This window comes from Staurois parvus, unplaced genomic scaffold, assembly GCF_062004578.1.
Source record: "Staurois parvus isolate SC_StPar_1 unplaced genomic scaffold, SC_StPar_1.0 ptg001066l, whole genome shotgun sequence".
Lineage (NCBI taxonomy): Eukaryota > Metazoa > Chordata > Amphibia > Anura > Ranidae > Staurois > Staurois parvus.
Window position 1 is genome coordinate 1,531,115 of NW_028318862.1, and position 16,505 is coordinate 1,547,619.

General features: G+C 40.3%; 1 protein-coding gene across 1 annotated transcript; it reads left to right on the forward strand.

Annotated features, from left to right (window-relative positions):
- The first annotated feature begins 780 nt into the window (after window positions 1-780).
- Window positions 781-14,756, forward strand: LOC149440594 (uncharacterized). The gene is made up of 4 exons (XM_089658386.1): window positions 781-1,172; window positions 6,044-6,254; window positions 8,030-8,085; window positions 11,393-14,756. Exons 1-4 carry the CDS (start codon window positions 962-964, stop codon window positions 11,560-11,562), a joined length of 648 nt encoding a protein of 215 aa, XP_089514512.1. The 5' UTR covers window positions 781-961; the 3' UTR covers window positions 11,563-14,756.
- Window positions 14,757-16,505: the final 1,749 nt, after the last annotated feature.

Genomic DNA, 16,505 nt, shown 5'->3' on the forward strand with positions numbered 1-16,505 from the left:
GGGCAGGGCCAGGACGAAGGGTGAGCAGGAGGGGTGGCTGTCCTAGGCACTGTAGTATCATGTGAGATCGGGGGGGGGGGCACCACATGGTGACTGGAGGGAGGGGATTTGTGTTGGGAGGAGGAATTTTGGAAGTGGCAGGGGTAAGAATTGTTCTAGGAGGGGGAATTTGGGGAGGTGTGCTAGGAGTGGTGATTTGTGGGGATTTGTGTTGAGGGGAGGGAAAGGGATTTGTGCTAGGAGGGGAATTTGTTTTTTTTGGGGGGAGGATTTGTATTAGTAGGAATGATTGGGGGATATTTGCACTAGGAGGAGAATTTGGGTGGAGAGGGTGGATATGTGCTAGGATGCAAAATTGGGGAAGGGGAATTTGTTGAGGGAAGGCAGGATTTGGAGTGGGGGGGGGTTGGATTTGTGCTCAGAGGGGGGCAATTTTTTAGGGAGGGGGATTTGTGCTGTGGCATATGGGGAGTGAGAGTCTTTGGGCTGGGGGGGGGGATTTCAGTAGGGGGTGGATATGTACTATGAGGATGGGGAATTTATGCTTAGAGAGTAAGCATACAGATTATTGCTCAATTTTTTTTTGGGGGGGGAGGGTGGGATTTTTTCTGAGACATAATGCTCACATATCTTTGGGGGGGGGGGGTGCAATTTGACATGTTCGCCCTGGGCTTCAATTGACCTTGTCCGCGCACTGACTAAAGGTATAGGAATGTGTATATGGGGCTTTTTAATATTTAACATTTTTTTTTTCTGTTGGCTGAACTAGATTGACTTTTGTTCAACGTGACTAACTGTAAACTATGCAAAAAAGAATTTGTAGTGACATTTAAAGGTAATTTGTGGCATGAGAAAATATATCACGACCAACACAAGGAAGTAGATCTAAATTAATAGTCTTGACTTGTCTTGGTCCTGCCTTTGTCATTTGCATCTCTATACCAACTGGCTATAAAAGAGGATGAGAAAGAAAAATACCCAGATGCTGATGACCATCCATTCAAGTCACAGAATGTCACTCATAAGATCCTCCGTTCTTCTGCTTCTCTGTGCCATTGTCACATTGGCTAATGCACAGTCTGTCTGCTTAGGGTTAGGTGATGCTACTAAAACCAGCACTAACTATACACTGACCGCCCCAACAAGTGTTACCAATGGCACTGTCTACAAAGGTGAGTGAAATTTCATGGATTTTGCTTTCTTTACATCTTACATTAGCAAATCACATTAATACATTTTAAAAAAAACTACTACGGATGTTGGCAGTTAAAGTGGAACTAAATCTCATTTGAGGACCACAAACTGAAAACACAATTAATTTATTTTTAATAATCAAAGTAAAATTCACCATTTATCCATGTCTCTGTTATTTATCTTGTTGAGAAACCACTTGGAAAGCATCCCTCTAGCATTTCGAGCCAAGTCCATTTTGAGTAAGGATAGATGATTCATGTAGTATTTACTTCCTGGAATCCTTCTGCCTTTGACCCAGGCATGCAGGCAGGAGGGTGTGCTTAGGTGATAAAGCCCCTCTCCAGCTGAAAGAAAAAATAAAGAAGACTCCTGGGATGTATGAGATCATTTTGACCTAGGCCAGGAACTAGGAAGCAACTGAAGAAATGTTAAAAATAAGTTTAAAACTGGTAATTATAATATACCTTCCTATTAATTTGCTAATGTTGGCAGCATGAGGTTTCAACATAGTTAACGTTGACTGAGGGAGTTTAGTTCCATATTAAACAAAACTTGTACTGAAATAAGTGTAATGGGGTTGATTTACTAAAACTGAAGAGTACAAAATCTGGTGTAGCTCTGCAAAGAAACCAATCAGCTTCCAGGTTTTTTTTTGTCGAAGCTTAATTGAACAAGCTAAAGTTAGAAGCTGATTGGCTGCCATACACAGCTGCACCAGATTTTACACTCTTCAGTTTTAGTAAATCAACCCCAATGACTGCCATTGGTGACATTCCCCTAAAAATGTCAGTTGTTTGGCTGTGTCTGCCTAAGTAACGGGTCACTAGTCTGGATTACTTACAAAGTCAGAACAAACCCTGCATACCTGGTGTTGGTCAGTGATCAAACTTTTAAAGCCATTGTATCTCCATGACAGCCATAATACGCATTTTTTTGCAAGAAATCAACAATAGCACTTGTATATTTTCTTTTACTATAGGTTTCATTTAAAGCTTTGAAAATAACATTGTGTCTGAATTTTTCTGATATTGATTTGAAAGGTTGCGTAGATAATGCCTATGTTCATTTTGTTGGACGGTGAGGAATGATGCAATGAACTGTTTACTTTTTTTTTAACTTTATATATAGTGCACAAAATTAAGTCAGCCATAAATGAAGCGATTTTCTTTCACTCGAATAGAAAATCGCTTGATTCCCCCATCAATACAGTCAGTGTTAATGGGGGAATCCCTCCTGTAGAGCCATTGTGTTTCCCCGACAGGGTGTGACGGAGGAGCTGCTAGTAATAATCACATGTAAAATCAAGCAGGCTGGTTGTACCAAAGTTAATCGATCAATCAACTTGGATACATTCAGCCTGCCTATACATGGTTTGAATCTCAGTCAGTGTTCATTGGGGAATCCCTCCTGTTGAGCCATTGTGTTCCTCCGGCAGGGGGTGACGGGGGAGATGCCCTCTCACAGTGATTACTGCTAGCGGCTATAATAGCCATTGGTAATAATCACATGTAAAATTCAACAGGCTGGTTGAACCAAAGAAAATCGATCAAGCCATGTATGGGCAGGCTGAATGTTTCCAAGTTGATCGATTCAACTTGGGTACATTCAGCCTGCCCATACGTGGTTTGAATCTCAGCCAGTCCCTTCTGAACTGGCCCAGATTCGAACTGTCTATGGCTGGCTGCACACTGCATCCAAATCCCCGCTGCAGCTCGCAGATTATGCCTGGTGTTAATTTTTTTAGGTAGTGAGGGGTGATATAGTGCAAAAATGTAAGCCAGCCATAGATGATGCGATTTTCTTTCATACTCAATACCCAGCAAGGGGGGACAGGGGAGCCACTCCCACACAGTGCTTACTGCTAGCAGCTATTAGTAGTAATAATCGCATGTAAAATCCACCAGGCTGGTTGTACCAAAAGTTGATCGACTGATCAACTTGGGTACATTCAGTCTGCCCATACACAGTTCGAATCTCATCCGTTCCCTCCTGAACTGGCCCAGATTTGAACTGTCTATGACTGGCTATACACTCCATCCAAATCCCCGATTCAGGACAGTGACCTTCGGTGCCATCTGATACACTTTTGTGAATTTTTCACACCATATCACGTCTCACACCAATTTTACAGGCAAAGATCACCTTTAAAATTAAAAAAAAAAAGTACACCTTTTGGCAGGTAAAAAAATGTGCTTTTATAATTTTTTGTGTAGCAGCCTGTAATGATCAGCAGATTAAAGGTGCAATACAGGGCTCCTGCAGACTGCCAGTGTAAGCTATCTGCCCATACAAGGCAAGCAGTTACTGAATGGCAGGATCAACGGGCTATGAGAGCGCTCACCAGCACCCTCGCAGTCAATTGAGAACTAGCTGCACAAAGATTTTTTCATTCAACTCACAAGGTAATAAATTCCTCTATCCACAATAAAAGTGGATGGACAATTCTCTTGTTGCAACTATTGTATTCTGACAGCCAGTGCCACCAGGTGTCAAAATACCCAAACAGTGCCTGCCTCTGAATGGATGCAGGTACTGTTTAGCAGACAATTTTCCACCGGAATCCTTTTACGTTTTTCATTTGAATGATGTCTGGTAGGACAGTACCAAAAGGCCATTGACTGAGAGAATTTCAGCCAGAGTAGTCCAGTAAATGTCCAATAATGTGATCTAAGCAAAGGCTAATGTAAAATTGAGTCCTTGAATAAGAAGTGGATGTACAAAAAAATGTGCAAATCTCAAAGCACCAAAATGCCCCTTGAGCTACTTAGCTCCTTTTGTTGCACGTAGAACAGCTGATTGAAATACCAAAAAAAGTGCGCTCCCAATGCACTGTGTAAATGGGGCCAGAAAGTGAAATTAATGTGTATACACTCTCCCCTATGTAATAGGGGAAACCACCTGCACTTTCCATTCAATTTTTATCAAATCAGACAGGCCCTTGCACTACATAGTTATGGTAGATCTAAATAAATGTGTACGATCAGATTGTACAATGTAGGGCCACCTTAATGAAGGAGTAGAAAAGTGCGTGGAAATAAAAAAGAGGTGGTATAGTAATGGGGGAGGTGTGGTCCACCGAAGTAAAACGCACCCTATTCTGTGACGCAGTAAGGCAGAGCATGATGGGATATAAGATTCCTGGAGTATCACATGATGCCACAGGAAGTGATGAGCTCAGAATGTATTTTATAAAAATGTTAACCGGGAGGTGTAGATTCAAAGCTGCCATGGACTAGGCAAGTGAGAGAAAAACACATTGGGATGGTTAGGGGCAGAAAAGACATTAAAAAAGGCTTACATTCATTATGAAAAATGAAATTCTGCTTGAAAAGGTGAGCCTTTAAAACAGTGTCTTATATAGTAGTCAATCGAAAGGTCTGATATTTTGATTTGAGTCTTGAACGCATATTTGGTGGATATTAGATTAGAAAAACATATATTATCACAAAATCCAAGTATGCATGCTGCACTATAATGTATGTGAAGAATAAAGAGAAAAAAGAGTGGGCACAGATTCAAATAACTCCACAGCATACACTGCATACAGCAGTGTACATATAGTAGTATAGTACGTGTTTAAATCCCTGTCATGTTTTCATTACTTATATGATGGAGTAGATGTAAAGAAAAGGTAAAGGATAAGAGTGCTTACAGTATATGTGTATTATTTGTTGCATTGAAGAGAAAATGGTCTTTTTACTGAATGCAACTAGTAATAAAATTATCCTGGACAGAAATCAGTAGACTGGCACTCCTACCCTCTTACCCTTTACCTCTTACCATGACCGGTGGGGGGCTCGGCTGTCTACTATCAATAATTCCCTCCCGTGCATGTGTCCATCAGCCCCATAATGTAACTGGCACTGGATCCTAATGTGCTGCCGCTGCTGCCATGGAGACAGAAACACTTGATCGGCGCTGTCAATAGCAGGGGCAGGGCAGCAAGAAGAAGCTGGGAACCCCCATGGTGGCAGAACACCAGGGCCCAGTCACAAGTGCAACCTTTGCAAGCTTGGTTGTTCTGCCACTGCATTGGACACTTATATGTAGTTCCTTTGGTGTGCTGGTGACACATATCTTGCTTTCTGCCGCATTGGGGAGCCCTAAGATGGCAGGAAGGGAGCCAACTGCAGGACATGTGAAAGGGGACCATAATAAAGGGCCCCACAATGGGAGTATAGGCCCCAGGCCCAGAGAGAAGAGCCCCAGGCTCAGTTGGAAGACCCCAGCCTCAGAGGAAAGGACCTGGGACCAGAAGAAAGGGGCACGGGACCAATAGAAAAGGCCCAGGGAATGATGGAAAGGGAAGGAGGGTGTCAGGGGGGCCCTTTATGGTTTCTTGCACCAGGGCCCTGAAGGTTCTAATAAAACCTCTGGCTTGCCGCATGATGACTTATCTTGTTCTGGGGCTAGGTTTTGAAAGGGTAGACCTCTGAGTCAACTATGTATAATCCCTCCAGTATTCATTCAGATCAGTATTCATTTGCATAGTTAAAATGATTTACAAATCAGAGAAAATGTTGGAGAAATTATGATGGGGAGAGCATACAATCCAAAGTATTCAATGAGAGAGAAAAGGACCTAACTCTGATAAACAGCAATCTTCCCCCAAGAGACGTGATACATGTATAGTAAAAAGGCAGGGCGGAAATTATAAAAGGCTATTAAAACTGAAATTGGAATTTGCACAAATCTTCCAGATACACATGTATGATCAAATATATGTGACGGGTCCACATCTGACATCGGAGCCTGGCTGGTGACAAAATCAAATACGGTAATCTGTTGCATATCTTGTAACAAATATCTAAATCTGACTAAGAATGTTTTCTTTGTGTTTCATCCACAGTAAACTTTACAATGGCTAACAGCACAAGTGGCAGTGTGCACATACAAGTTTTAGCAAACAATACTTCTGTGGGCACCTGGTCATTAAAACCAACTGGATTTGAAGATTGTACTGGAGGAGGCATTTGGGGCAATTTTACAGCTAGCAACACCTCATTTATAGCAAATTGGACATCACCAGCAACGCTAAACGCTACTTCTGTTATATTTAAGTAAGTTATCTATATTAATTGTGGAGTTTCCTACAAAGAATACAGTTTGTATAGTTCATAAGTCATACTATAGTGAGCTACATTCGGATGTGCTCGCTACACTTTGCACATTAATATTGATCCATTTAGAGGTACTTTTCTACTGTCATGTTGTGGCAGCCTGGCTATGCGCAGTGCTAGTTCATGTTGAAGATGTCAGAGAGGAGGTTCATACAGAACTTCAGAGAACTTCCCAAATGCTAGTTTTAGCAAAACCCTATTTGCATAGTTACATAGTTAATCTGCTTGCAAAAAGACAAAAGTCCATCCAGTTCAACCAAATTAATTAAATTAATTAACTTTATTAAATTTAACCAATTTAATTCCTTTGTAATATGCAAAGAAAACTCCCCCATCCACCCATGTGTCTATGCTTTATTTTGTTGAGAAATCACTTTGAAAAACATCCCCCCCAGCATTTCTAGCTGTGGCCATCTTGAGAAAGGGCAGATGATTCATGTAGCATTTATTTCTCAGAATCCATCTGCCCTTATCTCAGGCATGCAGGCAGGAGGATGTGCCGAGCTAAGAAAGCCTCTGCTTCCCTCCTGAAGTCTTCTGGGATGTATCACATTATTTTCCTAGGAAGTAACTAAAGACAGGTACAAAAAAGAAAGAAAAGCACAAAACGCTTGAAGCAAGTAAGTATAATATACCTTCCTATTTACTAATGCTAGCGGTATAAAGATAAAAAATAGTCAATGTTGACTGAGAGAGTGAAGTTCCACTTAAAAAAAAACTGCTCTATCGAGCCTAAAAAGAGATTCTGGAAAGATGCCACAACAAATAATTTTAATATAGATTGAAGGTTTAGTAACATGAGAGAATATAACTGCACCATTTTACTGAAACAATGGACAATGTTGGTATTGTAGGTCACATGTAGGATGGCTACCCAATAGTGGTCCCTTTCTTTGATGAACTAAATCCTGATATCCTTGCATAGGCATTTAAGTGTAGCGCTACCCCTGTAGGAGCCGCTGATTGAGATGGGCCCTCTGTTCATTGCCTCAATCTTTTCCAACAAAACCTCCTTATGACAGAGGGGCAATTATTTGACATGTTTTTCTGCTGCCTATTGTTGGGTCCCTTTAAGAGCATTGGTGCACAAAGCAATAGCACATAGCAAAAGTCCCAGCTAACCTGCATGCAGTATAGGTACAGTATAGGTATAGTATAGTCTTGGTACAGGTGCTAGATAACTGTGGTTCAGATGCGGTAAAGGTTTGGCATAATGAATTATAGGGTTGGTATAGGTGCAGCCTAGGTTTGTAATAACTGTATAGATGTGCGATGTGTATAATAACAGTATAGATGTGCGATATGGATGGTGAACACTTTGGATGCTCTGCTCTCAGTGGCTCAGTTCCTGCAAGCAGTATCAGCAATGGACAATTAGCCCTCTTACCAGTCCACAGGATACTGCAGTGACCTCTCAGTGTAGAAGGGGGGATCCTAGTCTCTCCCTCAAAAGCCTCCAGTGATCAGCTGTGGGAAGCAGAGGGTGAGTGGATGCTCCAGTCTCCCTGTGGCAGTGATGTGGACAGTGCTAACTGCCTCCTGGTGTCTTCACTTGCAGTCTCAGGCTAGGGTCTTCACTAGTATGGTCTCCAGACAGTTTGGCATTAGGGGGATTAAATATATGCGGCTTTGGTGTACTTTTTTCTTACTGAGTAATTATAATTTGGTTTTACTGGTTTTACTGACTGTTCCAATAACATATTTTTATCCTTCAGAGCTTCAATCAATGACACAAATGGAGCATTTGCAGCAAACCAAACTGCGTCATTTGGTAAGTTTCCACTATTAGTTATCCACAATTATATTTGAGGGAATATAAGGTATTAAAAAGGCTTCGGTAGCAAAGAACAATCCCTGGATTGATGAATATGTGGGATCATGGTGGAAAGATCTTTTACCATATGTCCTTAGCTTTCAACATTAAAAACCCTCCCAGGTTCTGACCCAGGACCTGAGAACAAGGGGATCAGGGCTGCTCTGTGCAAAACCATTGCACACATTAGGTAAGTATAACATGTTTGATATTTAAAAAAAAAAGACTTTAATATCACTTTAGCAAATTTTATGCAGAATTTAACTTCACAGGACAGCTTTACAAAAACACTGGGCCTGTCATGCCTACAGTGAGGGGTGAGGAAAAACCATCCAATTGGGAGTTTCTGAGTGCATAGGGCAAGATTTGCCAAAACTCACTCAGAATCTGGTGCATCTGTGCATGGTAGCCAATCAGCTTCTTACTTCAGCTGGTTCAGTTGAGCTTTCCCAATAAAACCTGGAAGCTGATTGGTTTCTATGCAGAGCTGCACCAGATTTTCTGCAATTTTACTAAATAACCCCCATAGTCGGCTTTGTGCTTGAGTGAAGCCCCATACATCTTGAACCCTCACATATATGAGGTTGACCTTAGTAGGGTTGGCCGAAAGCAGGTCCCAGGTTGGAGATTTCACTAGTACCATAAAAGAATGTGCTCAACTGGACAACTCATGGAAAAAACCTGCAGTTCTATCACACCTTCCTGATAGGTGTATTAGTTTGAAAATGTAAGCAAGAAATGGAATGAGTTATGTGACTGCAATCCAAATAATTGAATTAAAGAGGAACTAAACCTTTCTAGTCTTTACAGCCAAGGATGGTGCCATCTTAGTCTCTGATCTGCAGTTGCCATGGTGTTGCACATGTGATCAGCCATGACACCGGCCAGAGGCGGACTGACAACTCATGGGGCCCCCAGGCAATAGGGGATCATGGGGCCCCTGTGTCCTTGCCCAAACTCAATAAAGCCTATGAAAAAGGTACCAGGGGCATCTCATGGGGCCCCCTACTGACCCCGGGCCTTCTGGCAGTGCCCGAGTTTCCAAATGGTCAGTCCGCCCCTGACACCGGCCATTTGTGGGATTGAATGTTTAGTTGAGAGCTGACATAAGCACACTGACAGCTACAACCAGAGGCATACCTTGAATCTAACTGTTTTGGGAACCATATAACCCCTTGCCCTCCACAGGATTTCCCCCCTGACCAGGCCATTTTTTGCGTTACGGAGCTGCGTTACTTTAACTGACACTTGCGCGGTCATGTAACGCTGAACTCAAATGAAATTTGCGTCCTTTTTCCCATAAATAGAGCTTTCTTTTGGTGGTATTTGATTACCTGTGCCTGTTTTATTTTTTGTGCTATCAAAAAAAAAAAGACCGACAATTTTGAGAAAAAACAATACTTTTGACTTTTTGTTATTAAACCTGTCCAGTAAAAAAATTTAAAAATCAAATTTCGTCATAAATTTTGACCAAAATGTATTCTGCTACATGTCTTTGGTAAAAAAAATCCCAATACGTATAAATTGTCTTACGTGAAAATTCTAGCGTTCACAAAAAGCGGTATTTATACTGGGATTTTTTTTAATTTTTACAAGTAATGGCTGCAAACAGCGACTTATAGTGGGATTGCGGTGGGAATTCTGACACTGTGGGGGACTGACTTGGTGTCACTGACATCCCCAGTAACACCAATACAGTGATCAGTGCTAATAAAAAGCACTGACACTGATCGCCCCACATGTTAACCCCTTCCTACCCAGTGCCAATAGTACAAATTAATAACTGTGTGCTGTTTTAGATTGTGTCCTGTGTCCACTTTTGATAAAAAACAATACTTTTGTCTTTTTGCTATTAAACACGTCCAGTAAAAAAATTAAAAAATCAAATTTTGTCATAAATTTTGACCAAAATGTATTTTTCTACATGTCTTTGGTAAAAGAAAATCCCAATACGTGTAAATGAATTGTCTTACGTTAAAGTTATAGCATTTAAAAATGGTGGTATACATACTGGGATTTTATTTAATTTTTACAAGTAATGGTGGCGAACAGTGACTTATAGTTGGACTGCTGGACTGTGGTGGGGATTCTGACACTGGGGGGAACTGACTTGGTGTCACTGACATCCCCAGTGACACCAATACAGTGATTAGTGCTAATAAAAATCACTGACACTGTGCTAATGGCACTGGGCAGGAAGAGGTTAACATGTGGGGTGATCAAAGGGTTAACAGTGTGCCGTTTTACATTGTGTCCTTCCCTGTAAGCACACTGCTTTGCATGGCTGTGCTATACACAGCCATACAAAGCAGTGTACAGGAACTGATAGGGGAAAGAACTGTATTGTTTACAAATAGTTCTCCCCCCCATAGGAGATGCTTGGCAAACACTGGGCGCCAGCGAGTAATCACTGGCTGGTACCTGGTTTTTGAATGGCAGTGCGGGTAGGGTGTGCGCACGCCTCGCACACGCCCCCTACCTGAAACTGTAAAATGACATATATATACATGATTTTGTGCACCCGTGCCGCCCTGTAGCACTATTTCTGCTATAGGGAGGACAGGAAATGGTTTAATCAATGGGGTCAGTTTGGCTTTAATGCCCCATACACACAATGAGAATATCAGATGAATGGTCGTCCGTTTTTTTGCATGTTGGTCTCATATCAAAAATGAAGAGAGTGCTACAGTTAAGAAAATTCACATACAACAGAATACAACTTCAGAGGTGATGTAATGTATTGTATTTTTTCATTTCCGAGCATGCGCGGTCTTGATCACTGGATTTTTTTCAGACGAATACTGTACTGATTAAATGAAAATCGTTCCGTCTGTTATCGTACGAGAAACATTTTTGTGCTTGTCCCTTTAGATATTGTAGCATGAACTATTGTAATCAGCTGTAGAAAGCTATGTTCTAACTAATCAGATTACCATGCGATCCTTCCAAAAGCCATTTTTCTCATCTGATTTTCTGATCATGTGTACTAGGCATAATTATTTTTTATGCTGAAATGTACAATTTTTAAATATTAAAAAGAATAAATAGTGCAGCGCTTAAAATAGATAGTCTATTTTAAGCGCTGCACTATTTATTCTTTTTGTTATTTAAGGCTTGTTTTGGTACCTTGAGTGCTTAGCAGCTGTTTGGATAGCGCTCACTTGTTTCCATTGATTTTCTATAATTTGTAAATATTACTTAAACAAAAGTAAATCATTATAACGCATGAAGTAACTTCACTTTTTCTCGGTTTCTCCTGCTTTAGCAATTACTAATGCCACGACTACAGTGACCACAGCAACTACAGCGACCACAACAGCCACTACCAAGATTGCTGCAACAAGCGGAGGACCTGCAAATCATCCAGCATCTATGTTTTTCACGTTGGTGGAAACACTCTTCTTCCTTGTGATCACCGGCAAATTTCTGTTATAAGTTAGAACTGAAAACAAATCAATGATTTTTAGACTATATCCACATCGGCAAACTGAGCTATACAATCCAAACCACATGAAAGTCCCTGTCTTTTAAGTTGTCCAGCATCTCTACACATGTAACATTTGTGTAACATGCATACAGGTACACAGTGTTAATGAAGCCTATTGGTTGCTAGGGCACAAGCAGCAATTTCTGCCTGGCATCCTTTGTTGCTAGGATGCAGACGGCTATTGCTGCTTAGCATGATTCTTTGCTAGGATGCTGCTCTTATACATCAATAGAGTACAATTGAGCTGTATGCATGTACACAAATGTTTGTATGCGTAAAGCATAATATACCGTGGATGAAGATTTTTCTACTTTGATTTTACGGATCTGAAGGCAGCACAAGATTATTGATCTTGACACATGCATGCATGGAGCCATAACAAACCAAACATCTGCATTCAGATCCATAAAGAAAAAAGAAAAACTGTATTGGGGGGGGGTTCTTGGGTTCTCTTGTGGACATGTACCATGAGCTCTTACTGATAAATTAAATATTGTATATATTCCCAATTTACCTAAAGAGAGAGCCTGATGTCCCTCTATGTCCAAGAACATCTAGATTTATATTGTGTTGATGAAACAAAAGTGAAATCCAATAGTTAGTAAAAATGAAGCCTTGGAATTCCTTCCAACTTGTCAAGGGATTCTGTCTTTTATACAGGTGTTGCAATACATCTGGTCACCCTGTCCTAGCAATGTCTTGCACCAATCTAAATCTAAAGTTCCTGAGAAACCATCTCTTCCTCTCCTTGAACCTGTTGTGAAGTATTCCTAATGTTTATCTCCAAGGACAACAAAAATCTTCCCTTGCACTATCTTCATTTATGTCTGGGAACCGGAAATAAAAACAGTTGTAATTACCTGATCCCCTGCATCCTCCAGTCCTTTGAAGGCCTTATGGCCACTGAAATGTATGGGAGAAGATGCTGTGGATGCTGGTCTTACAGCTTGGAGGGAGCCTGCAGGAACGGGGGGGATATGGTCAGAAAAAGTGCTTTTTCTGGTATCCTAGTATAAACAAGCATATAACCTTTGCACTGAAGGGGCATCCCCACTGCAAGGGAGGATTCTACTTCTCCCCAAATTTCAGCTAACTCTGACCACAAAATACAAAATGCATGGAGTGCACTGACATAGTATAGCAATAGACTTCAATGGAGTTTAAAGTGCTTGTAAAGTTTTTTTTTGTCTTAACCTAAATGCATTCTATGCATTAAAGTAAAAAACATCTTACGTATCTGGGATCCCCTCCAGCTCACCCCTCCCTTTTTACTTACCTGAGCCGCATTATGATACAGCGCTGTGCATGAGATCATTGTCTCTATCTGCTCTGTCGCTCCACACAGGGCAGATCCATAGCAGCGTTTGCCAATGGCTCCCGCTGCTGTCAATCATACTATGTGACAAGGGAGTGGAGGGCAGGGCCGTGCCCCACTGTCTCTGTCTATGGACACAGGCAGAGGGGCTCAGAAGTGAGCCAGCAGCAGTGCCCCAATAGGAAACAGCTGGATGAAAAGGAGGAGCCAAGAGCACCGGTGGGGAACTTGAGAAGAAGAGGATTGGGCGCTGCTCTATGCAAAACCATTACGGATAGCAGGTAAGTATGACAAGTTTTTTATTTTAATTAAAAAAAAAGAAGCTTTTCATTTACTTTAAAAGGCTAATAAAATGCATTCATAAGTATAAAAACATTCAATTGCTTATCTGTGGTCTAGAGGAAGGGATCCCAATGGTCATTCAGATTTTATTACAGCTGAAATGTGTCTTGGATTGTATTAACACATCCAAGAGTTCACAAGCTTCCCTGAGTTGCTTTTTAATCTTGCTAATTCTATATGTAGATCTGTTTTATGGATAAAAAAAGGGGCATCCAAGAGACACTGGGACTTTTATGTGATTTTAAACAAAAAAAAGCTGATGCAGGTACTGCTGGTCAGGAATCCTAATCCAGCAATCAGCTTTCCTGCACAGATTCAAACAGTAAAGCCTTTACTTTGAGTCCACTCAAAGTTCTCCTTTTTAACTGAAGCCCTGATGAAGGGGGAGTTCCTTTGACCCCCGAAACACATTGGCTGTCTTTTAACACAATATCAATTCATAAATTTGGACTCTTTTTTTTTTATTCGGCACTCCTTCCATAAATGCTTGTCTTATGGATAAGGAATTTTTTTTTGCTACAGCCTCTGAAATGTTCTATAAAGACACCAAGGTCTGTTATTTGAAGACTTCTATATTTACTTGATTCTTTATACCATATGGTAATAGCTATATATTTTTTTATTAACTAGTGGGAAGCTGGATTTTTTCTCCATATATGAACACTGTAAGATTTTACATAAAATATTTAAAAAAATATAATAAACCTGTGCATTTTACTTTTTTTTTTTTTTTTTTGAAACCTGCTCTTATTGCTTATGCACAAATGTACCACAAAACTAACTTTAAAACTGAACTCCAGGCAAACATCAAAACATCAGTTATTACAACAATTATGAAAATCATTTTAAATGCAACTAATATAAACTAAAGTCCATGATTTTGACTTGGTATCAGCCTCTTATAATTCCCTGCACAACAGCACTCAGACTGGAAGTGGGAGGGGTAGGTACTAAAAGGAAATCAGTTGAGCTGCAATGCATTTGAGCTGACAAAAAACATTCAAACAAGAGGAGAGCAGAGTGCATTAAGATATATTACTGCTGTGCCTTCATTGTCCAATCACAGGCTGGGGGCAGGCAGTAGACTACGCTGTATTGCTTGACTGCAGCAGACAAAAGTAAGGTCACTATCCTGCCACTGTTGTTTGGTATGGCTATGTATATCTCAGAACAGGAGAGACAAAGATAACAATCCTTTTACAGGAAAAATTGCCCTAACTAATGTATTTGTACAGTACATTAAGCTGTTTGCTCGGCGTTCACATGAAATACAAGTTGACTTCATGTTAAAATACTGTTCTTGCTGTGTAAAGAATTTATTATGAACATCATTACTATAACATGTAACAACTCTATTGTTTAAAACTTATTGTGCATTTGCAAAGGGAAATAAGCGTATAAAAACGTATAATATTCTGTAACTTATTATTTTGATTTAAAAACTGTTCTTTCAGATTTAATAAAACACATCTGTGTGTATTTAAATTTTTTTGGGGGTTTCTATTAAAAAGTTTTATGGGGCAAACCTCTGTGCCCCTGCTAACACATCATAAGAAAATCTTACTCAATGAACAACCATTGAAACGGAAATGTCTGCCTCATTCTCCCTTATCAACCTCATAAGCTGAAGAAGAAGCCAAAGTAATGATTTGGCCAGAACATCTTCCCATCTGATATTGACACAAATGTCAAATTAGATATATAGTTTGAGTTGATTTACTAAAACTGGTTTCTATGAAGAGCTGCACCAGATTTTGCACTCCAATCATCTTCCAGGTTTTATTGTCAAAACTTAATTGAACAAGATGAAGTTAGAAGCTGATTGGCTACCATGCACAGCTGCACCAGATTTTGCACTCTCCAGTTTCAGTAAATCAACCCCATTATGTTTTGGACTTCAACAAGGCAGTTCAAGGGGGTTTCATGTATTGATGGAACACATAAAAGCCAACTGTGATTGTTTTTTTATGTTGGTGTCTTTGTGCCCTATTCAGCTGTGTTTTAAATTAACTAGTAAACATGTTCTGGAATGGGCAATATGTGAGATATTACAATGCTGAAAAAGTCTTTTTAGCAAAGATGTGCAATAGAGGATTTTGGATGGTATGACAGCATGTAATACGTGATGGAGAGAGGTGTGGAGGGTATGAGGAGTGAGAAGTATGAGTAAGAGAGAAGTTTGGAGGAACGAATGGTGGGAAGTATATGTAGGAGAGGACTGCGAATGGTATGATGGCAGGCAGTATGTGAAGAGGAATGAGTGAGCATAGTGTCCCCATGTAGAGCGGCTCCATGAATATATATATATATATATAAAAATATGTCTTATATGTAAAATTATATGTAAAATTTTTCTTTATATATACGTATATCAGTGCTTTTACCATGGCTCTACTGCCCTTCCCCATCCATTCACCTAATCACATATTTTAACTTTTGTAACGTTCTATGAAAGCCTTCTGCACAGAAACACATTTTTGTTTAATTTGCAAGAAGAGACACAATCCTGTCTCAATGAGATGGGACTATTAACCATTAGCCGCCCGGCCTATAGCCGTTTGGCTGCGGGAAAAATGTATTACCTTTCCGGGTGCACGCCATTTGGCTTCCTTCCGCACATGCGCAGTTCGCATGGTTGCAGAGCCGCGCAGTGGCGCGATCTGTCACCGGCCGTGTACCTCGGACACGGCCGATGACAGATCTGAGTACCGGCCCCCGTTGCCGGTGCCATGTGACCTGCTGTGACCAATCACAGCAGGTCACATGACAGTTGTATACAATGGATGGCTTCATTCATGCCATCCATTGTATACTAGTGCCTAGCTGTGAATGGTCACAGCAGGTAACATGCACATGTCATGTGATTAGCTGTGGCCAAATCACAGCTAAGCACAAAAAAAAAAAAAGCCCTGAATGAATCGATGTCATACAGGTAAATGCTTGCTTATAGCAAAGTAATTCTTTGCTATAAAAAAAAAATTCTGATCACTTCCCCAAAGTAGTACAATGTTACTATGGTAACATTGTACTACTTTGGTCATAGTAAAATATGAAAAAAAATCTTTAAAAAAATTAAGAAAAATGTAATAAAAAATTAAAAATAATAATAAAAAAAAAATATATATTTTTTTTTTCATACTGTCACCAGTCAGTGTCCCTGATCACCACCATGCCAGTTATATGATGACGCTGTACTGCACTGGTGATAGTATGTAAAAAAAAAATAGTGAAAAT

Coding starts and splice junctions, on each gene's coding strand:
- LOC149440594 (XM_089658386.1), top strand. CDS start 962: ATGAGAAAGAAAAATACCCAGATGCTGATGACCATCCATTCAAGTCAC. Junction 6,255..8,029: donor GCTACTTCTGTTATATTTAA/GTAAGTTATCTA, acceptor TTTATCCTTCAG/AGCTTCAATCAATGACACAA. Junction 8,086..11,392: donor AAACCAAACTGCGTCATTTG/GTAAGTTTCCAC, acceptor CTCCTGCTTTAG/CAATTACTAATGCCACGACT.